Source organism: Daucus carota, chromosome 3 (genome assembly GCF_001625215.2).
Source record: "Daucus carota subsp. sativus chromosome 3, DH1 v3.0, whole genome shotgun sequence".
In the NCBI taxonomy this organism is placed as follows: domain Eukaryota; kingdom Viridiplantae; phylum Streptophyta; class Magnoliopsida; order Apiales; family Apiaceae; genus Daucus; species Daucus carota.
In genome coordinates, this window is record NC_030383.2 from 50,877,366 (window position 1) to 50,895,925 (window position 18,560).

At 32.1% G+C, this 18,560-nt stretch overlaps 2 protein-coding genes across 3 annotated transcripts; both read left to right on the forward strand.

The window, feature by feature from the left end:
* The first annotated feature begins 1,267 nt into the window (after positions 1-1,267).
* LOC108212642 (ribonucleoside-diphosphate reductase large subunit) lies at positions 1,268-7,259 on the forward strand. 2 transcript variants are annotated; one of them, XM_064089303.1, is made up of 17 exons: positions 1,268-1,775; positions 1,851-1,912; positions 2,015-2,102; positions 2,456-2,719; positions 2,902-3,142; positions 3,216-3,292; positions 3,519-3,689; positions 4,203-4,295; positions 4,410-4,559; positions 4,645-4,731; positions 4,825-4,989; positions 5,075-5,194; positions 5,546-5,748; positions 5,829-5,978; positions 6,058-6,205; positions 6,635-6,718; positions 6,804-7,259. In XM_064089303.1, exons 1-17 carry the CDS (start codon positions 1,548-1,550, stop codon positions 6,900-6,902), a joined length of 2,430 nt encoding a protein of 809 aa, XP_063945373.1. In that variant the 5' UTR covers positions 1,268-1,547; the 3' UTR covers positions 6,903-7,259. The 2 variants fall into 2 exon arrangements, with proteins under 2 accessions (XP_063945373.1, XP_063945372.1); XM_064089302.1 differs by having other exon boundaries at positions 1,398-1,775; positions 4,645-4,989.
* A 2,781-nt stretch (positions 7,260-10,040) lies between these two features.
* Positions 10,041-11,511, forward strand: LOC108213786 (ethylene-responsive transcription factor ERF113). Its single transcript, XM_017385575.2, has 2 exons — positions 10,041-10,318; positions 10,793-11,511. The coding sequence occupies exons 1-2, from the start codon at positions 10,099-10,101 to the stop codon at positions 11,347-11,349; spliced, it is 777 nt and encodes a 258-aa protein (XP_017241064.1). The 5' UTR covers positions 10,041-10,098; the 3' UTR covers positions 11,350-11,511.
* The last annotated feature ends 7,049 nt before the right edge of the window (positions 11,512-18,560 follow it).

Here is an 18,560-nt window from a genome sequence, read left to right on the forward strand (position 1 = left end):
CTCACCAGGAGTTCGTTTGGTTATTATTTTCTACAGGTGAGAAACCAGCACAATCATAAAGGTTTTAGTGAAGGGCGCGCCTCCCACATGAAGAAGTGGAAGGAGCCCTTCTTCTACGTATATAACACCAAGAGGACAAGGACACAATTTAACATATCTCCAGGTTAGTAAATTTCCCTTTAGGGCACGTCCCCTCAATCTAGTCGTCTCACTCCTTTTACACTAACTCTTGTTTTATTTTCCTTAGTTGAGCGCAACATGTCATCCTTGGATGATGAGGCTTACGAAGGGCCCAACGCATCCTTAACTTGCCTCATGATCGCAAGAACATGACCAACTTAGTTACCACTTCAGCTCTGGTCAGAGTTGGTTTTCTTTCTCCCAAAATTGACACCAAGGTTAGATCTAACACCTTCAGGGACGGGAAACCCGTTAAAGACAAGAAACACCAAACGAACAAGAAAAGAGCTAGAGAACCTAGCTATGATACAAATTCAGATAAAGGTAATATGGGGCGCGCCCTTCCTACATTTTTTACTTAGGGGCGCGCCGCTTATGTTTGTCGTGTCTTTTATATTTATCCAGGGAACCAGATTATAATTGGCTTCCAAAATCTGGAAGGACCACGACTGCGTTCATGGCAGAATTCCCCTCCCACAACCTTGAGCTGATTGCCATGAAGAAGGTCAAACTTGCTGAGACTGTATTCAGCCCCTTCTATAGTTGATTATTACTCAGGTAACAGGGGATTAATACATCTCCGTCCCGTAATTCATCAACTTTCATATATAATGTAAATATTAAAGAAAATTTGAGTAATTTCCATCATTCTAATAATTAAATTATTTCATATTATAATAAATTAATTATAGTAAATCTGATTATATCTTTTATTTATATTAATAATTATATAAAAGTATAAAAATATTATATATTATGACTTGCTAATATAATTTTATTTTAAACTTAAATTTTTGAATATATTTTTTCAATATTTTAGACAAAATAAATTCTCCAAACTTTTGTCGGGATCTTCGTTCTGTGTTCAAGATGGGAAATATAAAGATTTAAAAGTCGTTCGACTGAATTTAAAATTATGACTTATAACTTAACGTAATTTAATATGATAAGCTGGGAGTTTAAATATATGTTTGGATAACTTTGACTTATTTATAATTAATAGATTATTACAAATATAATGATAAAAATAAAAATGATTAGTAATAATTTAAAGTTTTTAAGTGAATGATTTAAACCATAGCCAAACAGGCTGCCAATGGCCATCCAAAGACAATGAGTAGACAATTTCAAAAATAAAAAAGGCGTCCATTCACAACTAACCCGCGCCCTTGTTCTAATTCTAGGCGGCAAAATTTCAATTGATTAGAGGGAAACCAAACCCTAGTTTCCGCACCATTAAATTATTCAAAACTTTCTCTGCACACTTCTCTCTCAACCTCTATTTTATTCCTCTCAGCCCTCTTTCATCCGTAGCTCACCTGTTTGCTATAATTCCTCACTGAATTCAATTTCTCTAGTAAGATAAGATGTATGTGGTGAAGAGAGATGGGCGACAAGAGCCAGTTCACTTTGATAAGATCACGGCTCGGTTGAAGAAACTGAGTTATGGTCTTAGTTTCGATCATTGTGATCCGGTGCTTGTTTCTCAGAAGGTTTGTGCTGGTGTTTATAAAGGCGTTACTACTAGTCAACTTGATGAATTGGCTGCTGAAACCGCCGCTGCTATGACTGCCAATCATCCTGATTACGCCTCTGTGAGTATCAATTCTCATCCGTGCTCAATTTGTTTTAAATTTCATTTTCTATGTATTTATGTTTCTACTTTGTAGTTGGCTGCCAGAATTGTTGTTTCGAATCTGCATAAGAACACGAAGAAATCATTTTCAGAGACGTGAGTATAAAATATCGGTTTGTGTATATTTAAATTCTGTATGTAGTAAGAATTATCACTTAGTGTTTATGTGTATATTATATATATGTTTTGTTGATTCAGGATTAAAGACATGTACAGCCATGTGAGCCAGAGATCGGGGCAGCCGGCACCTCTTGTAGCTGATGATGTATATGAGATAATTATCAAGGTATTTTCTTCTTATTCGGTATAAAAATAGACTATATGTTATGTACTGGATTTACTGATTGTAAGAATTCTTTTGTATTGAAGACATTTATTTTTGTAAATTGAATCAAGTGACTTGTCTACTTAAAATCAAGTTCATAACTTAACTACTGTGATCTTAGTTCTTGTTTCTTGATAGTAGCAAAATACATTTAATATTGATGTTTTTAACATGCTGTTGCCCAATAATATGTGTCGGCTGTTTCATTACCCTCATTATAACCAAAAGTATTTATTGTATTCCAGTTTTCACTGATAATTGTTAGCAACTTCTCATTATAATCTAATGATAGTTTTATGATTTGTTTTAATCAGAATGCTGCTCGATTGGACAGTGAGATAATATATGATCGAGACTTTGACTATGATTACTTTGGCTTTAAAACCCTTGAGAGGTCCTACCTTTTAAAGGTGCAAGGGAAGGTTGTTGAGAGGCCACAACATATGCTGATGAGAGTTGCTGTTGGGATTCACAAGGATGATATTGATTCTGCTATTAAGACATATCATCTAATGTCCCAACGATGGTTCACTCATGCGTCACCAACCCTTTTCAATGCGGGAACCCCGAGGCCTCAAGTATGCCAACTACATATTCTGTTTTGTAATTTTTACCTAAAAGTTGTTACACAATTATTATGATTCTTCTGTGTATTGCTGTTGTCCTATTTATGTATGTGGGTGGACTCTATGTCTTATTGGTTTGTACTGGTACAGTTGTTTCACTGTCCACTGACATTTCTCATGCTGTTTTGTGGCAGTTAAGTAGCTGCTTCCTGGTTTGTATGAAGGATGACAGTATTGAAGGCATATATGACACTTTGAAGGAGTGTGCTGTGATCAGCAAATCAGCTGGAGGAATCGGTGTGTCTCTTCATAATATCCGTGCCACTGGTAGTTATATTCGTGGAACAAATGGTACATCCAATGGCATTGTTCCAATGCTTCGTGTTTTCAATGACACTGCTCGCTATGTTGATCAAGGGGGTGGCAAGAGGAAAGGTACATGATCTAATGTGATAGGCTAACTTGCTTGGCAATATATTGAATGTTTATGTATTTGTTGTTGGTCTAGGTGCTTTTGCCGCATATTTGGAGCCGTGGCATGCTGACATATATGAATTTCTGGATTTAAGGAAAAATCATGGAAAGGTGTGTAAGATCTTGTAGGATTATTTCATTGGTTTAAAGTTAGTATGCTAATAATCTGCTGACTTCTCCAAATATTTTCTTTCATATCAACTGAAATTTTTGCCTTCTGTTTACACACACAGACATACATGTATTTATGTATGTCTATATATATATCTTTTATGTCTCAGATAAGTAGCAAGTTCTTTTAAAAAAATGTTGATTCATGAAAATGCACTTCTTATAGGAAGAGCATCGAGCCCGAGATCTGTTTTATGCTCTTTGGATCCCTGATCTCTTTATGGAAAGAGTGCAAAGCAATGGTGAATGGTCCTTGTTCTGTCCAAATGAAGCTCCAGGTTTGGCTGATTGTTGGGGTGAAGAGTTTGAGAACCTGTATACCAAATATGAAAGAGAGGTATCTTTTGTAATTTTCTCAAGGTTGTGTTAGTTATGTCGTATGTACATATATCTATGTCAAATAAATTGTTGATCAAATATTTCAACAATGACATACAATACAATAAGATTATGATTATATAGTTAAACACCAGTTAAAGCTTGATATATAAAATCTAACATCCAAACTCATCCAAATTATTAATATGAAAATATTATCGAATCCAACACAGAATCTAGAATGGAATCCAAAATAGAATCATATATATAAGTTTTGCACCATGAATTTTACATAGAATCATGTTATTTTTAATCTTAATTTATTATTAAACATGTTCGATACTATTATTATTCATCATAAGAGGTTAATTAGCTCAAAATTAGAATTTAATTCAAATTTTAGATTCGATTCTATAGTATTTTCTTTGAACAATGACTTATGTGTGCGTGCGTGTGTGTGTGTGTGTGTGTGTGTGTGTGTGTGTGTGTGTGTAATATCTTGTTACTGACATTTAAGAAACAATGAACTTAGGGCAAAGCTAAGAAGGTTGTCCAGGCACAGACTTTATGGTTTGAAGTGCTGAAATCCCAGATAGAAACTGGGACACCATATATGCTGTTTAAGGTAATCATTTGGAGCCATCTTTGGTTTATGAATAACAACGTTTTCGTCATCATCATTATTAATATTGTTATCCTTCTAATTCATCAGCACTTACTGTTATCCTTATTTCTTCAGGATACCTGCAACAGAAAGAGCAACCAGCAGAACCTGGGAACAATCAAATGTTCCAACCTGTGTACTGAGATTATTGAGTACACGAGTCCATCTGAAACTGCTGTTTGCAATTTGGCATCAATTGCACTCCCTCGATATGTTAGAGAAAAGGTGAAAAATAAATAAAGTTTATATCTCAGACAAAGGTTTTTATCCTTTTAGCTAACTCTTGGGTATTCAAATATGTATAATTCAGGGTGTCCCAGATGAATCACAACCATCAAAGCTTGTAGGCAGTCTAGATTTTAAAAATCGATACTTTGATTTTGACAAGCTAGCAGAGGTTTGCTCATTATATGTACAAAGATGCCTGTATCTAACTGTTACCATGAAACTTCAGTCTTGTTTATTGATTTCTTCTCTTTTTTTGGGACAGGTTACTACCATAGTTACCGCCAACCTTAACAAGATTATTGATGTTAATTATTACCCAGTTGAAACTGCAAGAAGGTCGAATTTACGACACAGGCCCATTGGTATTGGAGTCCAAGGTCTTGCTGATGCATTTATATTGCTTGGCATGTCATTTGATTCACCAGAGGTAAAAGGACTTATTTTTAGTGATCTCATTCCAAAATTGAGCTAGATCATTGAGGTCTAACTTCCAATTTTTCCCGTGGCCAAAGGCTCAGCAGCTGAATAAAGATATTTTTGAAACAATATACTACCATGCTTTACAAGCTTCTTCTGAATTGGCCAAAAAGGAGGGCCCTTATGAGACATATGTTGGAAGTCCAGCTAGTAAGGTATATTTCTGGGCAAGTTCTTGCTGTTCGTCAAGAAATTTTACTGCTTCCGTTTAGTTTATGTTCGCCTTGTTAGTTGGAAATTTTGCTCTGTATTGCAATGTTTCCAAAATTTTATGATTTTATCTTAATAGCATTTTCTGTGCCATACTTAAATCTATTCGATTAAGTATACATCTGGATCTGCGGTTGGGCTTAAGCTTCTTTTTGACAGGATCTTGTCTGATTCATGATTATAATCTCTTATTTTACAAGACAGGTGTGGGTGTTTCTAGTAAACCTTACAAGCAGCTTGTTATGATGGGAATTCATTTTACCTACAACATTTGACTAACATCTTTTTACCGGCAGGGAATTGTTCAACCAGACATGTGGGGAGTAACACCTTCAAACCGGTGGGACTGGGATGCTCTTCGGCAGATGATTGCAGATAATGGCATTAGGAATTCACTTCTTGTTGCACCTATGCCAACTGCATCAACCAGTCAGATTCTTGGAAATAATGAGTGCTTTGAGCCTTATACTTCCAATATCTATAGCCGCAGAGTTTTAAGGTTTCATGCCCTATAATTATCTGGTAGCTCTTTCTAGTTTGGTGTCCTTTGTTCATCCTCCTTTCTATTATTTGTTGCAGTGGAGAATTTGTAGTGGTGAACAAGCATCTTCTTAGTGATTTGACTGAAATGGGTCTCTGGTCACCCAATCTTAAGAACAGGATCATATATGAAAGTGGTTCTGTACAGAAAATGTCTGAAATTCCCAACGGGCTTAAAGATCTATACAAGTATGTATATTGGAGATTTTATATGTAATTTTCTACTATTTACTATTATGATCCTCTTAATTTACTGGTGTGCAATCAGGACTGTTTGGGAGATTAAGCAAAGAACTTTGGTTGATATGGCTGTGGATCGTGGATGCTACATTGACCAGAGTCAAAGCCTTAATATCCACATGGACCAACCAAACTTTGGAAAGCTTACTTCTTTACACTTCCATGCATGGTCCAGGGTATGCTATATGCTCAAATTTGCATGTTAATAATTTATGGATTAGCTTACTTAACCTTAAGAAACATAATCCTCCTGTTGATATCTGAACTCTTTTGTTGGCAAATCCTTCTTTATAAATCGGTGTGCTGATGCTTGTCTCAATGCCTAAATGGATGTCTGAATGCATTGTACATTTTGGCATCATTAACATAATCCACTTTCGTGTCTGTCTAGTGACAGACTTATTTTTTGTTTCAAAGGATATGCTCATTCTCAGAAATGATGGCAACTGTCTTAAATCTTAACCTTAGAATTGCCTTCACTTTTATTACTTTAGTGGATAAGCAGGGCATATAGCAATCTGTTCTTCATTTTGTATATAATATACAACTTTTTTGACATTAATTCATTCTACTTATGTCTCTATTCTTGTTGTTGGATGCAAAAGGGTTTGAAGACAGGGATGTACTATCTGCGATCTCGTGCAGCAGCAGATGCCATCAAGTTCACAGTGGATACTTCCATGTTAAAGGTAAATAAATATATGGCATACTTAAGTTGCATATTAAACCAGTTCATCGTGATATTGCTTCTTATTATCTTGATGTCAAATACAGGAAAAGGTCAAGCAGCAAGACGATGATGATACCACCAAACTAGCACAGATGGTATGCTCCCTGAGCAATCGTGATGAGTGCATTGCTTGCGGAAGTTAGAGTTCCTGAAAACATCTGAAACAAGTGAGTCTGCTTTTGGAGCTCCCCCACATACTTCAGAGAGGAAACACTCTGCTTTCAACATATTCCGTTGATGCGGTGCAGTTTGAATATGGTTAAATCTTTGTGATAAGATTTTAATTATGGAAAGGCGACGTGTTTGTAGATGTGTAATAGTTGCCAGATATTGTTTGTATTAATGTGCACTAAAATCTGCTGTGACAAAACTTCCAAGTCCCAATGGAAGTGGGTGCCCATGTGTTTGTCCAGTGTGTGGGCACATGCTAGGCGCGAAATTTGATATGTTTGGGAGGTTTCGATTGGTTGTTGATTTGCAGGGGGGTTTATCATTATTAAGATATGAGAGCCAATTAAAATCTTCCAAATTTATAAAATTCCGCGTTTAGTATGTGCCCATGTGCAAACACTAGAAAAACCGTTTGATTAACTCAGGATTCAAGGATTTAGTTTCTAAAAAATTTACACTACATATATGTGTAGATTTTTTTGAAATAGATTTTAGGAAGGCTTTCTTAATATATTAAGAAGGTTTTTATACAGGTCAGGTTTGGCGTAGAATCATTTAAATTCAGAACTTTAGAATCATATTAATTACTTTGATTTTGGACACGTACTTTTAGTGCTTTGACCGAGTCGTTAAAAATATTATTTTTCAAATTTTTTTTTCTGAATAAAAATATATAATTAAAATTTTGATTCACAAAAAAAATAAATCAAAAATAATAGTTTTTACTATCTGGTCAACTTACCTAACCTATAAATGTGTGTCAAAAGTCAACACGTCAAATATTAAAAAACAGAGCGAATAGTTATTAAAAGAAAGTAATTTACAATATATAATAAATATATTAGATAACTGAAAGAAAGAAAGTACTCCCTCCGTCCCCTTTTACTTGTCCCTTTTAAAAAAATAACGCATCTTAAGAAAATGTTAGGTGGATATCTTGTTTTCATACATATCTCTAATAAATGTAATGAATTAGATAAAGTTGTGTTATATATATGCTAGTCGTTGTTACATTTTGAAAAAACATACAAAAAGTTGCTTTGAAAAGAGAAGTGGACAAGTAATTTGGGACAATTTTTTTTTTCAAAAAGGACATGTAAAAAGGGACGGAGGGAGTACATCAAATACAAAATAAATATAAGTATATATATAAATTTGTCAATTTTTTTATATAATGAAAAATGGTTAAACATTCAAAACTACATATATAATAAAAGTGCTAGTTGAATATAATGTATAATTACAGAAGTATAATTAAATATTATATAACAAATATGTTTATTTGTTGTAAATGTTAAAATATGAAGGATAGAGCAGATACCCAAATTTTTTTGAATCTAAAATTAATAAGTCCTGTACAAAAGTTTTGTAAATAAATTATTTAAGTAAGGCAAAAAAAAAATTCAAATTGTACAGAGAGTAATTCACACACATATAATAGATATTATGGATAATAGAAATAGAAAAAGATATAAAATTATAATGCAAAAATATTTGTTTATATGAAACAATGAATAAATATATAGGTAACCGAATGATATATCAATGAAAACAATAGACCGACTTAATACCAATATTACATAAATCGAAAATCGAATCTAATCGGCTGACGATTTATAAGAATTAATCAGATTTGAGATATCGAATCGGTCGGCAACATTATAAGAAATTAATCTATTAAATCGGGGATTTTTAAAACATCGCTTAAAACTAAAAAAAATTAAAGCACAAGAGAATACGAAACTAAAAAAAAAAGATTAAAATAGAGTAATCCACGTCATTCCCGTTGTTACAGTTTCACGTTTGAATAATGCGAGAGATCTAAATTTTATTCCAATTATTTTTTGTCACATGATTGACCTTAAATGGGTGATTAATTATACGCATACAAATTCATTATTAGTAATATGAGTGAAACCAATCAAAACATCATAAAATTGGATTTGTAAAAAAAAAATTTGAGATATATTTTTGAGATACCTATTATTATTTTTTATAGTTTGAATTTACAGGTACATTTTTAAAGGTGTACACTTTTATGTGCTATCTTTTTGAATAAATTAGTTATTATTATTATTATTTAAAAATAAATCGATACACATATTTGCTAAATGAATAGTGATGGAACTAATGTCTATACATATAAAATATACTCCTTAGGTTTTTTACCTTATTTTTTGACGCGCGCTTCTATAAAATATACTTACATTATATATATATATATATATATATATATATATATATATATATATTAAAAGAATCCTGAAAAAAGTTTGACGTTTAATTTTTATTTAAAAAAAGAAATAAATATAAATTTTGTTTTATAAAAATATACTTTACAAGATTCTTAAAATGCGTGCAAACAGTATCCAGGGCGGCGGGAGTATGCAGTTTCTACGATGAAAGGATGCCGAATCACTATTATACTTTAACGATATTAATAAAATCGACAAGTAGAAATTTTTAGAATTTCTTGATCAACAAATTATTGCGTTATATTAGTGATAACGTTGATATAAAATATGAGTAGTGCTGGGTGCATATAATTGTGTACACAAAATTTGTACATCACAACATATGACAATTTATGTTGAATGTTTTAATAGAGTGATTGATGTGAATACAAAAAGCTCATTCCAATTAAAGTCCACCACATATAATTAATGTAATATAATACTAGTAAAAACGTGAGGAAATAAAACAAGACATAAAATATTAAACAAGGCTGGCTTCCCAGTTCCTTCTGAATCTCAGCCATGCAGATCCAACGACCTCATTCAGTTTGACCTAAACTTTGACTTCTGAATTCCTGAATCACCGAAGCAAGAAGAGTTCAAAAAAGAAGAAAGTGCAAACATAAGACAACATCCCGTCCATGATGTTCCGCCTTTAGACTTGATGGGAATGGGATCAGCCTGTTTCAATATTCCATTCATTAACTCATGCTCCAAGCCTATTCATTTGTCAACCGCCACAAACATCAACCGTGAATTGACTTTTTCCTTTTTAGTTTATTCAACTTAAACCACATCACACCATGTACGACTACGACTATCACTGCTACCCATATACGATAATGATAATGATATATATACACACACTCTCATTCTTTATGCACTTGTAAAAAGTTTCATTTTTAGACACAACATACAAGTAGTGTTTCCGAGGATGAATGCGAGTGGAAGACAAAGCGGAGCCACGTTTGGGGCAGACAAGAATAAGGAAGAAGAGATCATGGTCTCTGCATTGGCTCATGTCATAGCTGGTGGTGGAAGAAAAGATGGTGCAGACTATCATCACCTTCCTACCCATCATTCTGAACCAGAATCTCAAGTTTTTTCTCACTACGCAGATTTGTCAGTTGCAGGATCACCATCTTTGATGCATGGTCAGCGGCTTCTTCCTCATTTTTCAATTTCTTATAAGTATAGTAACGGTCAATTGTCAAACTGTTTTTTTTTTTAAATTTAATTAATATTTAATCTACAGAATTTTTGTCCCAAAATTGTAGCGACAGTACATATTTGTCTCGATTAATTATGATCTTGATGAATTATACTCCCTGTGTTTGATATGAATCACTTTCATTTTTGGATGTCGCAAAAAGAATGACCTTTCGATTTATGACATCTATTTTAGATTATTACAAGCACACATTCATAAACTACCGTCGTTTAATACCCACCATCTCTTTTGAGTCAAAATGGCTCATACAATTTGGCGAAGGGACAAAAATTTAGTGGTCCTGACCTTATTAATTTACAGGGTTTTACTATGTTTCTGTTTCGCGAGTCATGTGCAGTCGATTAAACTTGTTCATGTATCAGCTAGTGCTTTTGTTTATGTGCTGCATATTTTTCAGAAAGTAGTCAGGATACTAGTTACAGTCAAGGAACATCTAGCGGAGAAGAAGCACAAGCAACAAGGAAGTACAGGGGAGTTCGAAGAAGGCCCTGGGGAAAATGGGCAGCTGAAATAAGAGATCCTCACAAGGCCGCCAGAGTTTGGCTAGGCACATTCACATCTGCTGAGGCAGCTGCTCGAGCATATGATGTAGCAGCACTCCACTTCAGAGGCAGCAAAGCCAAGCTCAACTTCCCCGAAAACGTCACACGAGCCTCATCTTCCTCTCATTCCCCAACTCCCCAGTGGATCGTTTCTCCCAATCCTGATCCCAATTTTCCCATTTCCACATCACGTGATCCCATTGCTCAGGGAGCACCAATGTCACAATATTCAGTGCATGAGCCAGTTGAGTACTCGGACTACTATCCTCAGTTTGCATTTTCATCAGCTGGTACTTCGGCCTCTTGTAATTATTCTTCTTCCGCGTCTACTAGTGATTACACCAGTATTGTCAATGTATCTTCATCCCATTCTCCTGCTTTTCCATCATCCGATCAATACCATCAACCATAGCTTCTTCAGGATATATACTATCCGGTATCCACGATCAATTTTAACTTATTAGTACTAAATGTTATTAAGTTTTAGTGGAATTTGAGTAGCTGAGATGGTTTGTAATTTCTTTTCACAACAGGTTGTTGGATGAATATACAAGAAAGCACTCATACTCGATAATGTCTTATTATTATCTATTCTCAGAACAAGTGTCCTCATAACTTCCTTACAAATAAAATTAAAACTCCTGTGTCCCATTTAGAAAATATTTTGATAGATTCAAATTTATGGAGTCTACAAAATATAATGCAGTCATTTAATTTTAACTTTTTTGATTATACAATATTTATAAACATCCGATAATTTGTAGATTATATTTCACAACATAGTCATTATAATCGATTATCAAAAGGTAGATTAATTATTTTTGTAAATCGTAGTACACTACATCCTACAATGTAACTCACAAGCATAAGCACAATAATGATCTTTCAATATTATAGTTGAATTATTTTGATGATTAATTGATAGTTATTATGTTTAACTTAAATAATAAAAGAAAATAATTTATAAACCTAAGACTAAAGTATAAACGCGCGGACGGCATGGAACCTATTTCTATTTTGATATGGGAATTCGTTCAATAGACCTTATAATTGTATTTTATTGTCTAAATAATAATATTTGGAATCAGTTTTGAAGGAAAACGAAAAAGTGAGAAAAAAGAAATGTGTTTCTGTAAATGTAAACGAAGTTTTTATTAACAAAAGCAACTTAGGACATCAATACTAGTTGTTCCATAGTCCCATGTGTCGTATAAACCTTAACCAACACAGCTTCAGAATTGTTAGATTTGAATTTTAAGAGTGCAGATTCAAACTTTTTTTTTTGCTATCCGCTATAATTTTCCGCGGATCGGACTTCTTCCTTTCCGCGAAAAGGAAGAAGTTCGATCCGCAGAAAATTATAGCGGATGACAAAAAAAATTGCTTGAATCTGAACCATTGAAATAAAGATCTGATCCCCTGAATGTGTATGTTATAATTGCCGGAGACCAGGACCCATAAAACGTATATTCCATTCTCTGTTATTCTTTTCATGTTTGAAAGTACAACTTGGATATCTTCAAACACTCATTTATTTTCAAATATCTTAAATTTTGATATATAACGTTATTAAAATTTCAATGTTGAAGCTGTGGTGTTAGTTCTCCTTTGTTTCCAACTTCGTCCCAAATTAGAGATAAGTCTCTTAATTATTTTGTGTGTGCGTGTTGTGAAAAACGCAAATCGGTTCTAAGCCGTGGAGGATTTTCTAGCGCTTAAGCGGTAAAGCGGACGCTTAATCAAAATTTTAAGAGGATCAATAAGTGAATTAATAAAATATAATTAAATATTTAGTTATAATATTAATATATCTAAAAATAATATTATGTCATGGTAAGAATTTGAATTTCCAATATTTTTCAATAAAATATATTTTATAATTTTATAATATAATTTTAGTTATAAAGAAATTAATATTTTAAAATTAAAAAAATCGGCAAGTCAACATCATTTTGACCGCTTAATCCGCTTAATAGTCCGTTTAATTTTCAAAAACGCTTAATCTCCTGCTTAATATAAAATCGAAGTGTTTTAGGACCGATTCCGTTTAAACAGTCGCTTAATGCGCTTTTTACAACACTGATTTAGGCTCATCTAGACCTATTTGTGAATCTTGTTTAAATAATTAATATTAAATATAAAATAATAAAAAAAAAATTTATAAAGTTACTAGCCTTAAACTCATTTCACGTACACCCGTGAGTATATTTTTTGAAATTTATTACATATAATTTATTGTTTCTAATTTATTATTTAATAATATTTTATTACTGGTTAGTATTGTTAAATGCTCACAACTGTTTTTATAAGTATTTATATAACAATTAATTGAAATTTGATTAAATTATATTAACTGATTGATCATATATATGTTTTCTTTGAATTTAGTTTTTATATTAAAAATTATCGGTGTACAAATTATATATTTTTATAATCTATCTATAAATGTTTTGCTAATATTAATTTGTGATCATGATAGTTCATAGTTCTACATTTGTAAGAAAAAAGATATTATTTATTTTGTATTGGTTTGTTTATGTTGAAGTACGTAATATTAAAATTAAAAATAGTTATATGATGGTCGTATAAGAATCAAGAAGAGTTAGTAGCTTGTATTTTGAATTACACACATTATAATTAAGAAGAGGTATGTTGTTCCGTCTCATTACTTATATAATTATTTGTAATTTTTTTAAAAATAAAGAATAATAGATAATTCAAAAAGAATCAGAAATATGTGAATGAAATTTTATTAATTATTTTATGTTCACTTTTAATAATATAATATAATACATATGTGGTGGATCAAACAAATATTCAAAATCATATAATTTTGGAAAAACACAACTTTAATCTTACCGTCTTTGTATTTAATTCCCGAAGAACACAACTTTGTGGCTGCTCGAAATGAGATGATATACTTCTTTCGTCACTTTCTATTACATGTGCTCTTTAGAAAGAATACTAGTATAAAAACTCATGGATGGCGTGGGTCGTTAGTTTATACTCCTTCCATCCACATGATTTTTACATCGTAGAACGTAATCTGAACACATATTTTAACACTTTTATTAAGTATAGTTTCATAATTTATTTTTAAATTTTTTTCTGATTAAAAATTCAATTTTGAGACTTTTATTCAGAAAAAATAAATTTAAAAAAAAAATTAATAAACCATATTTAACGGAAGCCTTAAAATACGGGCCGAGCTTCATCCCCAGGCGTAAAGAATCTGGTGGACGGAGGGAGTAACATTCCGTGTTAAATAATATTTGTGTGATGATGTTATATGAAGCATAAATATTATTTTATATTTTGATTATTTTCTAACGAAATATGAGTGTGTGAAAATACAGCATTTACATATAACGACTACAGATATATATTATCCCATCACAGTTATATGAACTGAACCGTTAATGGAAAGATGGTAAATTCGTCTGTATATAATATGTATAATTCCATGTCTCACATGCAAATACTTATACTATAGGAATAAAAGTAGCGGGGTTTATTTTAATATAATTTATTTTTCAAAAATAAATTATTAATTTTTAAACGTTAACAAAGGTGTATTGGATTGAGATTTTAAAGCATTTTTTTGCATTCATGAAATTCGAGGGTATTCGATTGGGATTGTTTGAAATCCATTAAAATCTTGAGGTATTCAATTGGGATTTTAAATTATGCTACAAAATCTGGTGGTATTCAATTGAGATTTTAAATTATGCTTTAAAATCCGATGATATTCGATTGAGATTGTTTAAAATCCATTAAAATCTGATGGTATTCAAATGCTGATGGATTTTTTTTCATTTCATAAAATGATGGATTTTGTGGTATTTTTCAGTGTATTTTAAGTTTTTTGAAATCCCACCAAAATCAATGAGATTTTAAAGCATTGTACCAAAATCCTATCAACTCTGCAACATTTTATCAAGAATCCGCACAAAATCAAAATCTCGTACAATCCATTAAAATCCATGAACTAAAAACAATCCATTAAAATCCTAATCGAATACACCCCAGTTAATCTCACTTAAATTGCAATGGAATCTAGCACACAACCAAGCAAGTTGTTTGGTTTTGTCACACGTAGAGGGCGAAACTTAAGCGGTCAATCTTGAATTCTGAATTAAGTAGCCTGACTGCCGCTCCCATGTTTTGAATACACATACAGATCGTATTCGTGCAGTCATTCGTACGGACGAGCCTACTACTACACCGAACCTTCAAGCAAAAGGTCAATATATTCAAAGTTTTGACATACTATGGTTTACCAGAAAGGTCAATATATTCAAAGTTTTGACATACTATGGTTTACCAGAACTAGCAGTAAGATGAACCCCGACTCACCAGAAAATTTATGACAACACATTTTTTTCTTCTTCTTATTTTAACTGATATTTGATTTTTTAACACGTATATTAAAATGTAAAAAAATAATATTTACACTCAACAAAAAAAGTTCAATTCTCATAGCAAATAAAAATTTAGATTGATATAAATTTTATAAAAAATAATTATGTCTAGATGTGATTTTTTCAACATCTTAAAATACGTGTAAAAAAAATAAAAAACAGTTAAAATTGGACGGGGAAAATACTAATTTGTAAGATTATAAGTGTTTGTAAAAAAAAAACCAACTAGTAGTAAGATTGATTTACGCATGCTTTCCCACATCACCACATGGTCAACGTTGATCAGTTCAGGTGAGTTTATAGATTGGTTGCATTTCCTTAATTTTAGTGATATCCTTGACATAAACAGAGTTAATAATATTCCCTTGGTCTCAATACAAATTTTTTTTGGAAGAATTTTTTTTTTTCACATGATACTTGTCTACTTTTAGTTTTAAACACTATTCAAAAATTATCCTTCTTGAAATTTGTATAACAATTAATGAGGATTGAATAATAATCTAAATTCATGCATTTATTAGGAGTACAAGTGAGAAAATATTATCTAATTAATGTTACCTTAACATGCGTAATCTTTTCAAAAAAGACTTGTATTGTGAGACGGAGGGAGTAATTGAATATCAAAATGTGATTTTTGGTGTAAGTTAGGGGCCATTTGCTTGGTTTCATAAAAACCGAATACAATCTGGATATTTTTATTTGTTTGATTTTGATCTGGAAAGGAAATGAAAAATTATATGACAAGCTTTATATTTGATTTTTATGATATCATATAATTTCAAAAAGTCACATATATTATGTTTATAACAATACAATGTTTTTAAATTTTTAAAAATTATTTTTTTAGTTTAAAATTTTAATTAATTATCATAATAAATAAATGTATAAATAAAATAATTTTCTAATTTATAATAACTAAATTAATTTTTTTATATATTATTTTTATTTTTTAATTATTTCATATATGGATTATAAATGAAAAGAAAAAAAATTAAAAAAAGGAAAGCAAATACCTAGTTGAGGTGAGGAATGAGTAAGCAATGATATTAGGTTAACCTAAAACTAAAATATGTGTAGCTAATGATAGTTTTTTTTTTTTGCCGAAAAACGAAAATTTTAATAAATAACTGAAACTCAACTGAGACAAACTTCGAACTGTCAATTACAACCTAATTAAGAAAAAAAACATGAGCTAAATATATAGTCGCTTTCTTTCAGATTGTTTAATACATAAAATATTTAAATTCTTTAAACTAAAAAGTATTATGATAAAATCTCGAGCAATCCAAGCTACATCAGTTTTTGTTATAGGAGCATCACAATTGACCATTACATAAGCAGCATCATCTGTAGTCTTATGTTCAGAAATCAGAATTATCAGTTACATCAACTAATATTGGATCAAAAAATGACCCCAAAAAACATGAACAATTTTAAGTCATAAAAGGTGAATTCCTGCGATATTCACCACCGTGCCATTTATGATCCAAGCCTTATGGATCACCAAAAATACCATGTAAGTCCCTCTTCAAAACGTCACTGAAACCCAACAAAACACACAAAAACATCAAAATAAACACAAATATCCCAAAAAAAATGGGCACAACCTTGATAACACAAGGTACTCAACATAAACTAACTCACAAGGGTTAGATCTTGATTTTATTAATAAACTGGTAAATAGAAGAGAATATGGAAGAGGGATATAGGTTGAAGAACGGAGAAGTGACGGTTAGAACCCTAGTTTTGAAAGTCGACTCTCAAAACAATAAATCTTAATTATAGCTAAATCTGAATGTCAGCCAATGATGGTTTTAGTGGAACAAACACATACAAAAAGAATCCCTCTAATTAGGTAAAAACACACTCACAGAAAAGAATCGGTTTAATTATTTTCCGGATTGATAGGCAAAAATATCACTAAACTCATGACCAACGTGCAATTGGGTCACTAAACTCAAAAAACTTCCAAATAGATCACAAAACTAAATTATAACTTGCAGTCAATTAACCGAACTAATAAAAATTTGCATTTAGGTCACTGTGTCGTTAAATATCAGTTGACCTTAACGGAATCCGTTAAAAAATGAAAAAACTTTGAAGAAAATATAAAAATTCGATTAGTTCAACCAGGTTCCATTCCAATTATTTAAAAACTGAAGTTTCTTAAAATTAGCATACAAAGTAGTAAATTAAGAGTAAGATATGTATTTTATACTAATTATAAGCAATAATCAACGCAAAATGCACCACCCACACACAATGACACTCGTCAACACTTTTTCCTGTTTTAACTATTTTCTCTTGATAAGTGGATTTTATATCCACTTAAAAACGCTTCGTATCGACTTAAATTGATAACTTGGTCTCATGTATGTGGTGTTTTTGATGTGTTTTTTGTTTATTTGTGCAGAGCCCTTGGATGGAGGTTGGAGAGTGCTTCTCGAGGATTTTATGGTGGTAAAACTTTAGAAAATGAAGCTCGAAAGGGTGCAAAAGGAACGAAGCAAGGACGAGGGCAGGGGCAGAGCGTGCCCGCGCCATCGGGGGGAGCCGTGGGAGCGGGCCCGCGCCCTAGGGAGCGCGCCCGCGCCACCTCGCTGATGGAAAAATTGTTTTTTGATTCGATTTTGGAAAGTCTTTGGCTCAGTCAAGTTAGGACACTTAAATATAATATATTCTCAAAAGAAAAAGGCCAACAAGTTTGGGGAGCACAAGAGGGCTACAAGGAGAAGACCTGGTCTACATAGTTTTCTTTGTATTCTTCTAAGTAGGCAAAATTTTTGGATGCTTGTTTCAGATTCGTTTTTTAAACTTTGATCTCGTTTCTCTTGTATCGTTTAGATAGCCGGAAAGAGGCTTAGACTGTAATGAGGTTTAATTTTCCAGAGTAACAATGAAAAATATTCTAAAAAGACGCAAGATATTATGAAAAATGCTTTATGCACAAAACTGGGAATAAAATCTTTGATAAATTGACAGAGTTAGTTGTGATTGGAATGGGCCTTATAAATAGCACCAATTCGAACATCCTACCTCAATTAACGTGTGCAATTTTTTTTATCCAATTTGTATATGCAACACTGGTCACGTCTTATATGTCTTCCGAGGGGTTGTGGAGAGTATAAGAGCAACAGATACATGTATATGTGGTGATGAAATAATAGTAATTCAACAACCTGCAACTACAGTAATGATGAGG

Coding starts and splice junctions, on each gene's coding strand:
- LOC108212642 (XM_064089302.1), top strand. CDS start 1,548: ATGTATGTGGTGAAGAGAGATGGGCGACAAGAGCCAGTTCACTTTGAT. Junction 4,296..4,409: donor CACCATATATGCTGTTTAAG/GTAATCATTTGG, acceptor TTATTTCTTCAG/GATACCTGCAACAGAAAGAG. Junction 5,749..5,828: donor TATAGCCGCAGAGTTTTAAG/GTTTCATGCCCT, acceptor TATTTGTTGCAG/TGGAGAATTTGTAGTGGTGA.
- LOC108213786 (XM_017385575.2), top strand. CDS start 10,099: ATGAATGCGAGTGGAAGACAAAGCGGAGCCACGTTTGGGGCAGACAAG. Junction 10,319..10,792: donor ATCACCATCTTTGATGCATG/GTCAGCGGCTTC, acceptor CATATTTTTCAG/AAAGTAGTCAGGATACTAGT.